This window comes from Gavialis gangeticus, unplaced genomic scaffold, assembly GCF_001723915.1.
Source record: "Gavialis gangeticus isolate Ggan-Ray unplaced genomic scaffold, GavGan_comp1, whole genome shotgun sequence".
NCBI classification, from domain to species: domain Eukaryota; kingdom Metazoa; phylum Chordata; order Crocodylia; family Gavialidae; genus Gavialis; species Gavialis gangeticus.
In genome coordinates this window covers 98,505,915-98,520,417 of record NW_017729031.1, presented here as the reverse complement: position 1 = coordinate 98,520,417, position 14,503 = coordinate 98,505,915, and the positions used below count along the sequence as shown (strand labels likewise).

The following is a 14,503-nucleotide window of genomic DNA, read 5'->3' as shown; positions in this document are numbered from 1 at the left end:
TCACACAGAGGGGGAGGATCACCTCCTTGGCCCTGCTTGAGATGCATCAGTGGATGCACAACAAAGTGTGGTTAGCCCTACTGACCGTGACCTCTCATTGTCGGCCCATATTCATCTTGGAGTCAATAATAAAAACAGGCTGCTTTTCACCCCCGTCATCCAAGTCACTAATAAAGAAATTAACAGTGCGGGCCCAAGGACCAAGCCCTGGGGGACTCCACTGCCCACTTCCCTCCAGGCCGAAAAAGACCCATCCACCACTACCCTCTGAGTATGACTCTTCAGCCAATCTGCAGTCCATCTGACTGTAGGCATCAATGCCACAGTCACCTAGTTTTTTAATGAGAAATGTATTGGAAAAATATTTTACATTTTCAAAATGAAATGATTAGATTGTATTGGGGTATGTTCTTTTTTGATGAAATTATTCAATACATTCAGCTTGTTTAGCAAATAGCTTTGGCTGTCCTGAAATGCATTTTTGATGAATTTGCAGTTTGCTTTTTACAGGAAATAGAAATGTCTAGATCTAACCCTTGGACAGCTTGCCATGCACTCATCTTATAAATATTTGTAGGGAGAAATTTCCTTACTTTCTATAAGTGCAGAACAGTTTATTTTATGTTTTATGTTCAGGTTTCAGGTTTGCTGGTGCTGGATTATAGCAATGAGTACAGTCACTGGCGGGCAGTCAAGAGTTTGGGGGAGTGGCTGAAAGAAGAACAGGTGAGAGATCTGTAGGTAACCAGGCACTTGATGTACATATCTATTTTTATTAAATTGCTGAGTAACTTGCTGAACATTTTGATGGAAGCAGGGGAAAGAGGTGTTGTTTTATAGCACTCTGCAAATTTTGCCCTTGGATGCAGAGCTCTGTTTCATGTTGGCAAAGCCCCTGCTGTCTCTCTGCCCTGAAGATAGCCTCCTTCTCCATTCCTTTTTGAAGGTGTAGCGATACTTACCAGACTTGTTCAGGAAGAAAGCTAAGTGGTGATACTTCTTGGCTCCTCCTTTCACAATAGATTGCTTATGCATGCTTCAGATAACATCTTGACCTTTTCTCTCCCTTACTCTCCCCTTTTATTATCTCTCTCCAGTGGACTCCCCCCATCCCAAAGCACTGTAAGCATAGGTACAAGTGTGTGCTGCTGATGAATTATTAGTCTGTTCTCAGAGGAGGCTGTGACCATTGTAACAATATTGATGTCACAGGGGTTACACCACTGCAAAACCATGGTCATATTCTTGGCAGGTATAAATCAATATGGCTGTGTTGATTTGAATGTGATGATATCTGTTGATTTATATCAGCTGGTCTCCTGGAGGTGAGAATGGGGCCCATGGTCCATATAGAATAGTGTTTGCCACACAAATATTGAATGATGTTTGTGCCAGCTGCACAGTACAGCAACCAGATATTTGGGCAACCCCAATCACTTAGAAGGGTAAATGGGGAGAAGGAAAATGAAAGAGGAAGAAGGGAGAACAGGTATATCCTGGTACTAATACATACTAATAAATCTCAGTGGTTCTCAACCTTTTTAGATTTGAGGAGCCACTCAGAAAATGCCTGACTCAAGTATGACACACAATTCTCACATAAGGAATCTTCATGCTGTTTGATCACTTCGATGGGGCCATGCACATTCATCCAGCTGAAGTGGTTTTTTAGAAGACAGCGTCTGAGGCTTTTTTGGCACATTTGATAGGTAGCCTTCTCTTCCCATCAGGGCATACCCATACATCCTCTCCCATGAGAACAATTTGTGGCTGAGACACAGCACAGGGCATTCTTCTCCCTTTTCATTCTAGTATAGGACTGCAAACTACAACAGGTACCTGTCTCTGCAAAGCTAACTGTTTTGCAATGTTAGAAGTTGGAAAACCTGCTGATTTGCACAAGGTGTCTCGCCCTCCAAAAAAGCCTTTTCAGACTCAAGAGTCCAGTGCTATTTCAAAGGAGCAGATCCATTGATCAGTTCCATGAAGCATGCAACTATAAAGAAAATGTAGTCACCAATTTCCTACAGCAGCCTACTTTTAGGTTTCACTCATTTTTTGACTATGGAAAAAATATAGAGCAATTTTTCTGTTGCAAGGAACACAGAAAGATCAGAATGTTTTTAACACTATGGATTACTATTTGAAACTTCTGGGTTCATCTTGCGACAGATGTTTGCACACCTCATAGTGCTAACATTGTCTACCTGTACTCATTGAGTCAGTCCAGATCTGGACATTCGTTAGCTGCTGTGGACTTATCCTGAGCACCCATTCTTAATCCCTCAGTCTCTAGCAGTTACTATGGATGAGCTTCAATGGTGAACTGGATCAGTGGGTTAGGGTGGACAGGACATCGGAAAAATGAGTCTCAGCCCTCGTTTTGCCAGGAGCCACCAGTGCAGTGGCATGGGCTGCCCCCCCCCCCGAGGGGCTGAATTTTTAAACCACAGATGCACTCTTTTCAAGGAAAGGATATGGTAGTAGTTTTTCCTGTCATCTGCTGTTTTATGACCTGTGTCTGTTGTCTTTTCTCCAGGTGCCTGCTCTGTATGGAATTGATACCAGGATGTTATCTAAAATAATTCGGGACAAGGTATAATTTCCTAAACATTGTGTCATCATATGCTTTCTTAATGGATGGGACAACTAGGGATGTTCTGGTGGTCTCTGGTGTGCATGACCTTGTCAGGAGTAAATACTGTACGGCCTAGGCCCTCTCTGGCCTGATGTCTTACTGGTGAATGACATCAGGATATGGAGAGGCCAACACTATATCCAGTCACTCTCCGGTGTTGTATTTCTTTCCTGCTGAACCTTTGATCTTACTTTAAGTTGGGAGCTGGTTCTGTTGGCTGATAAATCCATGCCTGCCAGAGGAGTTTCTTCATGGGACTCTGCTTTCCCTTACACCCTACGCTTGCCACATCCTAGATGTGATCCTACACTTATCTCTAGGGTGTAACCCCTTGTGATGCCTGAGGCAGTCCTATCTAGGCCACCTGGAATCTATGTCAGGCCCTCTTCTTTTGGGATCAAATGAAGCCACTCAGTGGGGCAACCCAGATTTTGGTCAGCTGTTCAGCTAGAGTTCATCCCCTATCATGAATCAACTGACAGCCTGCCAGCGTAAATAAACTTAAATCAATTCAATAATTCTTCATCTCTTTTGGAAGGTGCATCCACTGTAGTTCCTTTCTCCCTTCAGGGTTGATCCCCCTGAATTCATTTCTTAGTAGTCCCAAACCAAAAAAAGATCAATTAAAGGGGCATGCATTTTCTTTGGGGTCAATCCCCACCTCTCTCTCTATTAATTCCTTTTTTTTAACAGTCCCAAAATGGACCCAAAAAATCAATTAAATCAAAGGAGACTTCCATCAGTGGACTCTGCTGCCCCCAGTTCCTTGAGGAGTCAGATACTCATGCCACATGCATGCGTTTCCTCAGCCACCTACTTCAATACGGGGTCTCAACCTTCTCCAGGTGTACTGCGCCCAGTGTTCTGTCACTGGTCTTGCCCTAGCCACCTGTGCCTCTTGCTGTGTGCCCTTTTGCCACAGTTGGCTGCAGGCTGGCATAAGCAGGAGAGTCCAGTTAGTACCAGTGAGTGACAGGGTCCATTATCTTACCTCTAAGCTAGCTGGCCTCTCCTTGTTGCTGCTTTCTTGAAGGTGCTGCTGCTAGGCATGTTTATGTTATAGGTAGGGCCTTGGGCTGCCTATACACATGCTCAGAGTTTGGGTGGGGCATTTTAATTACAGCAGTTCCTGGAGAGCTGCTTTAATTAAAATGCCTTGTCATCATGTCTATTAAACCCTGCACATCTAAAAATGACCATGGGATGCTTTATCTAAACCTCATTTGACCAGCTTTAGCTGACAATGGCCATTTTATAATGTATCGAGGCCATTTTAAAATGCACGAAAGCTTAATAGACATGATGATGAGGTGACACTAAAGTGTTCTAATTAAAACATGAATGAGGATATGTACCACAAGCTGCCCTGGCGTAGATGAGTGGGCATTTTGCCACAACTTGAGGGAATTTCAAGCTTCTGGGCATCATCTCACAGGACTCTACAAAAGGAAAGGGCCATCCCACTCAAAAGAAAATATACCAGTCCTTAAAGACACAAGCTAACTTTGTTGCTGAAAGCTGGATTCCTAGATCTGGCTGAGGGGTGTAGATTGTAGCTGTGTTGGTCTAAGGACATAGGCAGAGAAGGTTCTTTGGGTGAATCTGATATCTTTTATTAGACCAACTTAAATAGTTGGAAAAAACCCATTTTTTGGCAAGCTTTCAGATTTAAAAACCCTTTGTCAGGCTGCTTTACTATTCATTCCATCCAGGAAGAGCACACACCAACTGCAGAGGCTTCCTCTGCCTGATGGATGGTTTTTAAACACAGAAGCTTGCTAATTCCTACCCCCCAAACTATTTAAACTGGTCTAATAAAAGATATCAGATTCACCCAAAGAACCTTGTCTGCCTAGATCTGGCTGATTCTCTTTAGTCCATTTATTTATTTATTTTTAGTTATTACATCTTTCTGGTCTCAGAACTGACACTTGAAGGATCTGTGCAATATTGCATTACCAGATAAAGGTTAATGGTATATCTTGTTTCACATATTGGGTAAAACAATTATCAAATTCTGTTAGAATATAAATCTTTGTGCCTTGGAGGCTTTTTCTGTTGTAAATGGTTATCTGAAGCTTCTCTTGTCTGACTGTATGGGTGATCCATCTGAACTCTGCAGTTTAGGTCCACCCTCATTCATTCCACATAACAAAATATGAATGACCCAACTTGCATAGCATGGTATTTGCAGAAATGAATACTCAGGGAAAATGCCTCTGTAGACAAAAGATGAGAACAGTGTAGACAAACCCTCTGTAGACAAAAGATGAGAACATTTTAATACAGTATGTCTGTAGGTGGAGAATGGGAATACATTTTGTACTTGCCTGATACATGTCACTTAATGGATCAGTGTCCCTTTCACCTAAAGTATATATGCTTTCAATATTTATCCAATAGCTTAGCATACAGCATATGGTAATAATGCACATTACATTGGGACTCTGAGTAATATTGGCTTAGGTTTTTAAAAAATGCATAATGTAGCCTTTTCTCCCACTAATCTTAGTCAGGTTGAAAAACTAGCTTAATATTTCAGTCCGTGTACTTTAATAAATTGAAGATGAGAATAGGCTTTCAGTGCGATGAATGCATAAATGAACAGTGACTCTGTAAATTGGATTCTAAAGGTAAACACAGGGCATCATTTCATTAAGTAATCCAGTGTCAAGGTAAAGCACTGTGCATGTGAGAGAAGGGATATAATCAGCTTTTGCAGTTCTCTGAAGCGGCTCTCAGCAGTTTCCAGAGCTCCCAATTGGTTGGCCTCTTGAAGGTCACACTAGCCTTTTCAACTCTGCCCCATGCAAATCCTACCAACAGGGATACTCAACAGGGAAAGAAAAGTTTCATCAGAAGCCTGGGGAAAGGGGCATATCACCAAAAACAATTACTTCACATGAAAGGCTATTAAGATAACCTTAGGCCAAATTCTGCCATCCATACTCTCACTGTGCACTATCATATTTTTGTCTTTAATGGGGCTTCTGTGGTTTAAGGTGTTTGATACTTAATATGGGTAGAAGTATTGGATTGTACAGTGGGTTACATGTGATCATGAACAGTTGGCCACTATTTGTACACAAAGATGACCAAGATGGAGTTCTTTGATGTTCTTAGAATATGAAATGACTGCAATATCACAGATAGTACCCATCTCTGATCCAATAGTATGCTTATGCATAGAAGTAAAGCCATTGTGTGTACTTACTTAGTAATTGTAAAAGTGTAGGGGAGCAGAATTAAATGGTAAACTGTTTTGTTATACAAATAAAGTCCTTTTTGTAAGGGAGAGATCTGAAATTTCCTACTTTGTCCCTTTCAAATTGCTGTTCTCATGCTAAAAAGTGCACCAGTGCCATACCCATTCCCCAGCTGAGAAGAGTGGATGCACCTCTCTTCATCTCACCAACTTTGTTTCTCCAGCTATCCAGAGTGACAGAGATACTCCCAAGAAGAAAGGCAGCAGGGTTGCTTTGGGAATGCATCCAGGTCCTGAAGGCCTCTGGTCTTAGGAGCTGAACTCTGATTTCTCTGAAAGACAAGCTGAAAGAAAGTTGGCTTAATCCCATTTCAGCTGATGTTACTGCCTACCCCACTTCCCCCAAAATGTAGGATAGTTAATCTGCTTAGCTATCTGAGGATGCAGGGAGTGGTGATGAAGATGTCAAACTGACTCTGGAGCAGCTGTTCCAGTTCCTGTGGTGTTTTGTCTGTCAGCAGCTGCTCCAGTTTTCACAGCTTCTTCCTTGCTCATGCACAAGTGTCTACTTCTTTATTTCCACAGGGCACAGTACTTGGGAAGATTGAATTTGAAGGTCAACCAGTGGAGTTTGTAGACCCAAATAAGCAGAACTTGATTGCAGAAGTTTCAACTAAGGTGAGAATTTCCTCTTCCTTGGGGGTACTATACACTTAAATGATAAATGTCACCCCATTTGCCCTAGAAAGTTTTTATATGCTATATACAAGCAAACATTGACTGTTCTTCAATGAATGACTCTTATTTGATTTGCAATTTGGGAGCCTTTAAATGCTTATACAAACTCCACAGTCTAATACACGATAGCACCAGTGCTGCAGTCTTCTATTGACTTCATCAATTCATGCATCCCTCCTGTCCCCGTGACCCATAACTGGAAAGATTGAGGAAAAAACTACCTGCACTCCCAACCATTTGAGCCCCTCCTTCAGAGTCCTGTAGACACTATAGCCCACCTGGGATTGCTCTGAGCTGTGTCATTTGTGCCCACATGGATGAGGAGCATGTTGCAGTCTATGTCATTCCTGGGTTTTTCAAGCTTAGTATTTATTCTTGTGTACTTCCAAGAGTTACTTCTTAACATGCTGACAGTATTGCAGTTTGAACCTGGACCTCTTCAATTCTGAACAGACTGACCAGTGATCCAAGAGTGAATTTTCAGACTTCCCAACTTCACTCAGATTCAGATGGCAAAACTGCCTAAGGATTTTGGATGACCATCTCATATCAAAATGAATTAGGCATCTCTGCAAATCTAGCTTTAGGGTCTAATTCAGATTCTCTTGGGGTTATTGGAATCAGTTTCATTAAGCTTTGGATCAGGCACTTGTTTAGTGTATAAGCTAATGGGTATTGTCCACTGATGTCTTCATAAGCTAAAGCCCGAAGTACCAGCTGGAGCCGTTTTGAGCCATAAATCACTAATAGGTAAGGTTGTTGTTGATAAGCTTTCCCATTACCAAGAGGGAATTACTATAAAGATGCAGAAAGTAGCATCCATAAAGGAGATATAATAAGATTAACAGAGGTTCTGTGGTCTCATTATGTTTATAACTTCATTTTATAGGCTTAAAAAGAAGAATCACAAATAAAGCTGACAATTAACTAAACTGTTCAATGGTGGTAATTACTGGACATGATAATCTATCTGTTACCAAACAGCTCTTTTCATGTAAATCAGGTTGCGGTAAGACTAGCGTTTTTTTATCAATGATACATTAGAAGTGATAGATTTCCCACCCCTCTTCCCCTCCCACCTTTTGGTGCTAATGCAGTAAGTTCTCTCCTTATTAAAGATGTGTATACAGGACATTTGTGTCAGTAGAACTGTGTCTTTCAGGGAGTTGCTCAGAGATTTTTTTTTTTTTTTTTTTTTTGCTGGTAACTTGGGAGTGAGATTCAGGTTCTGAGCGGACAAAATATGTTTAACCATTCAAGAATGTCAAGTCACTTTTGTCCACAAAAACCTAATCCAATGGACAGAGGAAAACCACGAATGGTTAATGGGTGTGGTACCTGCAGGCCACAAAATCAACCTGGAGCAGTTTGCTTTTACTGGTGAACTGCATACAACAGCCTGTTCTGAATTACACTTTTCACATTTGGATCTGAACTTCCCAAAGTCAGAGCTTTTGCTTTAGGTTCATCCTTGGTTAAAAGAACTCTGAGTAGTTTCTCTAATTGTCAGTCCACCAAGGGACTTCCAAAGCATTCTAGCATAAGACATGCTACTGTTTACCTTATAGTATGTTAACACTTTGTTCTTTTTAATAATATATGTATGTTTTTCTTTAAGAAACTCTTTAAACTCATTCTAAACAAGAGGTAAGCTAGAATAATATGAAGGGAGATGGCTTTTACAGTTTCCTAGTACACTCCGGTTCAGGCCCCTTTATAGAAGATGATGCTTTTGTCCTTGCTGGTGGCAGGTCACCTATGAAAAGTTTCTGTTTGTGATCCAGTGCCAGACGGCGTGAACATAAAATTTAGCATTTTACCCACAAGTGTTCCTGCTGTGAACTATCTGTGCGCCAAGGAAGTTGATATAAAGCAGTTATTTAATAAAATAAAAATAGTTTGCTCAGTGGTGTATCAGACAGAGAAAAGCCATTTTGTTTGATGTGCATTCAGAAACCTCAGCTGTCAGGCTCTGCACAGCTCGGGATGACAAGGAAGTTAGCTTCTGCAAGGAAGAAGGATGCTGTGGACATTCCCTGATGAAAATCATCCCAGCTGGATGCTGACACAGTTACTCCATTTATAAAGAAAAAAAAATCCATTATTTTTCAGTATAGCTGCTCCACAAACACATTTAGAGCATTACTACACATATCTGTTAGTAAATCTGTGGTTTTGAGGGGGGTCTATATAACACATAATGACTCAGTTTTATCTTACTCCATCTGTGTTGAAACCAGAGGATAAAGTGGCATGTGTAGTGAGAGAGTAAGGCTGAAATGTAATGCCACTGACATTAGAGGATCAAAATGGTACAGGACAACCTGGATAATATCACTCCTCACTCTGTCCTGTTTATTCACACAAGCCTTTTGTCTTCAGTGGCTGGCTTCCACATATAACAACACAAAAAGCCCTCTTTTTCTTGCCACTCCAGACACCGGCACAAATGGCTTAATGTCAACAACTTAGTCATTCTGTGCTGGATAAATTACTGCTTAATGTCACAATAATGGAAGGATGTTTCAAGGTCAAAACAGTTAGCAGACAGCTATTGGCAAAGTCATTTGCGTTGCTGAAAAATATATCTAAAGATATGTTATGGCAGAAAATTATGATTTTTTTTTTTTATAATTGTAGCATAGTCTTGTCAGGTACTAGCTCAGGGCCTGGGAATTTAAGTTAATGCCAGAGCCTGAGTGTGGCCTGGCTAAGGCTTTACTGATACACACACAGTTTATGTCATAGGTAAATTACATTAGGGGCATGAGTTCTTATTATGTAGCATAGTTTTTAGTACAAATAGAACAAAAAAATGAATGAGAAGTTCAGAGAGTGAGTGAAGCCCAGGCATGGTGCCACTGGAGCAAAGGGGTGAGTGGGTGGGACTTAAGCATTCCCACTCTTTATTTTGGGGGGCAATAAAGCCTCTCTTTCCTTCAGTGAATTAGTGCACAAGTTTTTAACATTGCACATTTTTATAGTTTTTTACTTCATTTCTTATGATAGACATTTTATAAGTACCATGGGTGGATATTGCATAAGTTCACATAATTACACACAAGGAATACGGGCATAAATTCTAGCCCCTTAGGGCTCTGACAGTGCCTGTTGTGAATCAGTAGGAACATGAGTGAGTGCTAACTGGTGTGTGACTCCAGTTATTGTCAACTCTGCTTAATATCACAGGCTTTTGTCAGCTCCCTACATATGTGACATTATCAGGGTTTGACTGTACTTAAAGTCTAATGGGATAGGTCTTCAGTTGGTGTAAATTGGCCTCACTCTATTATGGAGTAATAGAGTGAGACCAATTGACAATCTTGCCCAGTGTGTCCAGCACTGGCTTTCTCTACTGCTGTGTCTAAGTAAGCAGTATTTCTCGAGAATTCAGTTTTTACTTACCAGTAATGAGCCAAAACACAGAAACGCTGATCATTAACTCTAGAAACAATCAGTTTCTTAGACTTCATTGCTATTCCTGGAACAGCATTATAATATTTTCCTTTTTAAAAAATGAATGAAATATCAATCTCTGTGACACTTCCTAAGATTTCCTTGCAAATAGATTGTTTAGTGCCAGTCACTTCCCACTGGTTAACAATCTCTCTGCTAAGTGGGATTTGTAGTAATGTCTGTCTTTTTTAAACCTACCTTTAGGAAGTCAAAGTATATGGCCACGGAAATCCAATTAAAGTTGTAGCTGTGGACTGTGGGTTAAAACACAATGCTATCCGTCTGCTAGTAAAGGTAAGTTAGAGCTTTCTACTTCTCTCCTCTAGAGTCTTCTGAATCAATGCTATCAGGCAAGAATGACTAGCCATATCTGTTACAGGGAACTTGTCACTGATACTGGTTCAGTGTTCACCTTACCTGGATTTTTATTTTTTTTTGCAATGTAAGCGCTGTCCTTGAGAGAGGTCACTCTTTTTAGATAATACCAAAGGGTCAGGTGTTCTTTGAACTCTATAAAAAGGTCCATGGGATGGTAGGGAGAGGACCCACAGGAAAGCAGGACAGCAGTATTTTCAATAAAGAACGTGCCACTATCTCTCTAATAGTAACCAAGCAAGAATTGGCACTGAATTACCAAAAAAGCAGGCTATTTTACATCAATTCCTTTTTTTCTTGCAAGGTTTTGCTATAATTGACCTGCTGGCTTTGTAGCCTTAGCAGTTTTTTGTTTTACTTCCCCACAGAAGGAATTAAGATGGTATCCTTTTCTCCTTTGGGTTTCTTAGGCCCCAAGTCATTCTTTGGTCATGTAGATGGTTAGGTTACCATGCTTTGACATGATGCAGGGTTTTTTCTGTGTTGCACTCTAGATTTTTGTGTCTCTTGTGGAAGAGAGTCTGCTGTATGCAGCACAGCAGAACTATTGCTGGTTGCATTTCTACACTTACTTCATAAGTCTTATGACTTAGTATTTTAAAGTTGAGTAATATTGAACCATACTAATTTTGTACATGGTGCTGGAAGCAGCTGGAAAATTAAGGAAGGAGCATTTCTAGCAGAAGATTTTAGCAGGATAACACTGGGGAAAGTCATCTCAACATAAACTGTTTACTAAACAGGATCGTTTGACAGAGATATCTACAAATCCGCTTGTAACAAATCCTCTGTCACGGGGCGGGCCCTAGGAGCGGCCGTGATCTCCCTAGCGCCCCCTACTGTGCCAAGTTAACTGTTTAGCACCCTCTGTCTCTCCTGCCACGTCTTGCTGTTATATATATCTTTAAGGGAGGCTGCCTTACTGTTCTCTATGACAGGGTGCTATGTTCGTACCGGCCCATATCCTCTAAGGGGTGACCCCGTGCACCCCAGCCTTATGGGCTACGCCTGCCTCCAACCTCTCTTTTAGCATGCCCCAAGCCTCGCAGCTGTCCCGGACGTTGACTGGTCAGTTTGCTCTCCACGCCCTGACTGGTGCTTTGGGCTTGCCACGCAACTGGCGCCTCCCATAGGCGCTCTCGGCCTTGTCACTCAACCAGTGTCCTGGCTAATGCCCCTGGGCTTGTCACGCAACCAGTGCCCTTACTGGTACTCCCGAGCTTGTCACGCAACTCGTGCCCTTTTGCTGGTTCTCTTGTATTCGCTAGCCCACTCAGGCCAGCCCCTGAGCTGGCTCCTTTAAGTTTCTCGCTAAGCTCACCCCTCTGGGCTGTATCCCGCACGCCCTGCCTCGCCCTTTCCTGGGGCTCCTGCTCGTGTAATCACCCTCTCCGGGCTTTAAATCGCATGCCGGCCCTGCCCCAGGACTCTACCGGCGTGCTCGCCCTACTCTGGGCTCTTACTCTGGCCCTCGCCCTTTCCTGGGGCTTCTGCTTGTGTAATCACCTTCTTCAGGCTCTGAACCGCGGGCCCTGCCCTACTAGGGCCTCTATCGGCGCACTCGCCCTACTCTGGGCTCTTACACTCACCTGTTTGGGTTTCTCCTCAGGTTTGCCCAGCTGGGCTTCTCAATAGCTTTGCCCCTGCTGGGCTCTTATGTAGAGGCAGCGCCCCACTGGGCCTGTCTCCCTGCCCTCACGCGCTCTCACCCACACTGGGGTTTCGTCGCCCGCGCTGCTCGCGGCAGGTTACCCCACTGGGGTTTCGTCGCCCGCGCTGCTCGCGGCAGGTTACCCCACTGGGGTTTTGTCGCCCGCGCTTCCTGCGCAGGGGGCTCAGGTGGCCCGTAGCCGTGCCTGGCCCCCTGACCCTTCTTGGGGTCCTATGCCCTAGTGGGCAAAATACCGCCCTCCCGCGCTGGGGCTTAATACCCCACATGTAGTGCAACACCGGCACCAAACAGCTGTGCCTTCCAGGTACTGCTTGCTGTGCCCGTACAGGGCACCCAGGAACCCCAGACTACTGGGGAGCTCCCGTGAGGCCTCCTCGCACCCCTACAGCCTCACCCGGTCCTCCGGTCATAACAATGACCCAAAACCAAGAAACGTAAAGCCATAAGCCGACCGGCTACAACACAAATAATCCTCCTGGCTGGTCTTACATAAACAAAACACAAGCTATGAGCCAACTGGCTACAACATACACTCCACGCTGCCCTGGCTACTCCTCATCTCCGTCGGGGTCCTCTCCTCTCCACACCATTCTACAGACTATCAGGCGGTAGGGCGACCAGGCTGGTTTGCTCCGCCTTACTCTGCTTTGGTCTACAGCAGAGCTGTTACTCCTTTGGCTGCCAGAGGGGAACTGCTCTGCCCTCAGCCTCTTCTGTTTATATGGGCCAGGCCCAGTCCCCTGGCAGTCAGCTGACCCAATCAGCTGCCCTAGCAACCACCAGCTGTGTTGTCCTGTTGATTGGCAGCTAAGCCCTCTCACCAATGTACATCCTCATTGCATTTTCTCCTCATACGCAAAACTAATGTGCAGTCTAAATGGAGTTCACTGAACTAGAATTAGGAAAGAAGGATGATATAGAGAGTGGGGGGCTCCATACCCTCCTTGAGTATTACTTTGATCTTTACTTTCTGCTCCCTCCCTGATCTGTTGCTCTATTTTGTGCTCTGTGCCCTATCTGCTGCTATGTTGCCTGTTCCCTCCCTGGTCTGCTGTGGGCCACACACACAGGCTGCTGTGCTACCCGTGGTACATATGCGTTCTGGAAGTACTTGAGTAGTTTCAATACCTTGAAGTCCAGAGTCATCAGTGGCACTACTTACCAAGTTATAGTGAAACATGTGACTAATGCAGGGGTGGGCAAAATACAGCATGTGGGCTGGATCCGGCCCACCAGACAATTTTCATCCAGTCCACAGGCAGGTGCCTACCAATTCACTGTATCTGGCCTGACCCCGGGCTGCCCCATATGTGCTTACATGGGGCTGAGCCCAGCTCACTCCCATGGGGGCAGTGTATGCTGCACTCTCACCCTTGCCCGCAGGACACCCCTGACCCCAGCCTCACAGGTAGGGAAGTGGCAGTGGTGGGCAGGGGAGAGGCAGCAGTGGCAGTGGGTGGAAAGAAAGGAAGTGATGGTGGTCAGTGGCAGTGGGCAGGTGGGAAGCAGTAGGCAACTGGCAGCAGGAGTACAGGTCCCATGCCAGTGTTGCAGGGCCAGGGCTGGCAGGGGCCCAGGGTCAGGCAATAGGAGCATGGAGCCTGGGCTGGTGGGATACGGGGTCTGCCTGGCTCCATCACATGGACCTCTCCAGGACTCGTTTTCAGTTTCTGGGTTTTCCCAAGCTATGCGCCTCCGGGGGGAGCCCTGTGTGATGGAGCCAGTGGCCCAGCCCTGCTCACTGCCATATGCAGGTTATGGGGGACAGTGGGGAACTCCACACTATGGAGCTCGGCTGGCTCCGCCCCTCTCCCTACTGCCCTGGCTGAATCCCATGACCTACACTGCTGGCTTCATTGTGTGCACCTTCCCCTGGGAGCGTGGGGCTTGGGTGGGGAATCCAGGAACTGCATGCGAGCCTTGCACGATGGAAGGTGAGGGGGGCTCGGCCTGCTATGTGCTGTGAGTGCCCTGATGGCCTCCTGCCTGCTGCTGCCATTGGCAGCAGGAGGTGTGCACAATGGGGAGTATGTGTGAGGGGGGCCTGTTTTGTGGGGGGGAGCACACATGTACATCCCGCTATATATATGCACCCCCCCACACACACCCTCTGAGCTACAACCCCATCACACCCTCCACCTCTACACTCCCCACAATCCCACCATGGCCACAGCCCCCCACAAACCCCACAATCACCCACACATCTCCAACCCCCCCACACCCAACCCCCATACCCACCCCCTACACCTACCTAAATCCACCACAAGCCCCATACATCCAGACACACCCCTACAACCTCTCCCACACCACATATACACCCACAGCTCCCTACAAACTCTATACCCACCCATCTCCACATTCTCAATGGCTACCCATACCCCCACAAACCTCACACAGCCACACACACCCTCCCCTACAT

General features: G+C 44.7%; 1 protein-coding gene across 1 annotated transcript in view; it reads left to right on the top strand.

Moving 5' to 3' along the window:
* CPS1 (carbamoyl-phosphate synthase 1) overlaps positions 1-14,503 on the top strand; it is a 157,409-nt gene that overhangs the window by 27,303 nt on the left and 115,603 nt on the right. The window contains exons 4-7 of the mRNA XM_019523418.1: positions 637-726; positions 2,540-2,596; positions 6,429-6,521; positions 10,242-10,331. Coding sequence (XP_019378963.1) covers positions 637-726; positions 2,540-2,596; positions 6,429-6,521; positions 10,242-10,331 — 330 coding nt within the window. The remainder of the gene's footprint in view (positions 1-636; positions 727-2,539; positions 2,597-6,428; positions 6,522-10,241; positions 10,332-14,503) is intronic.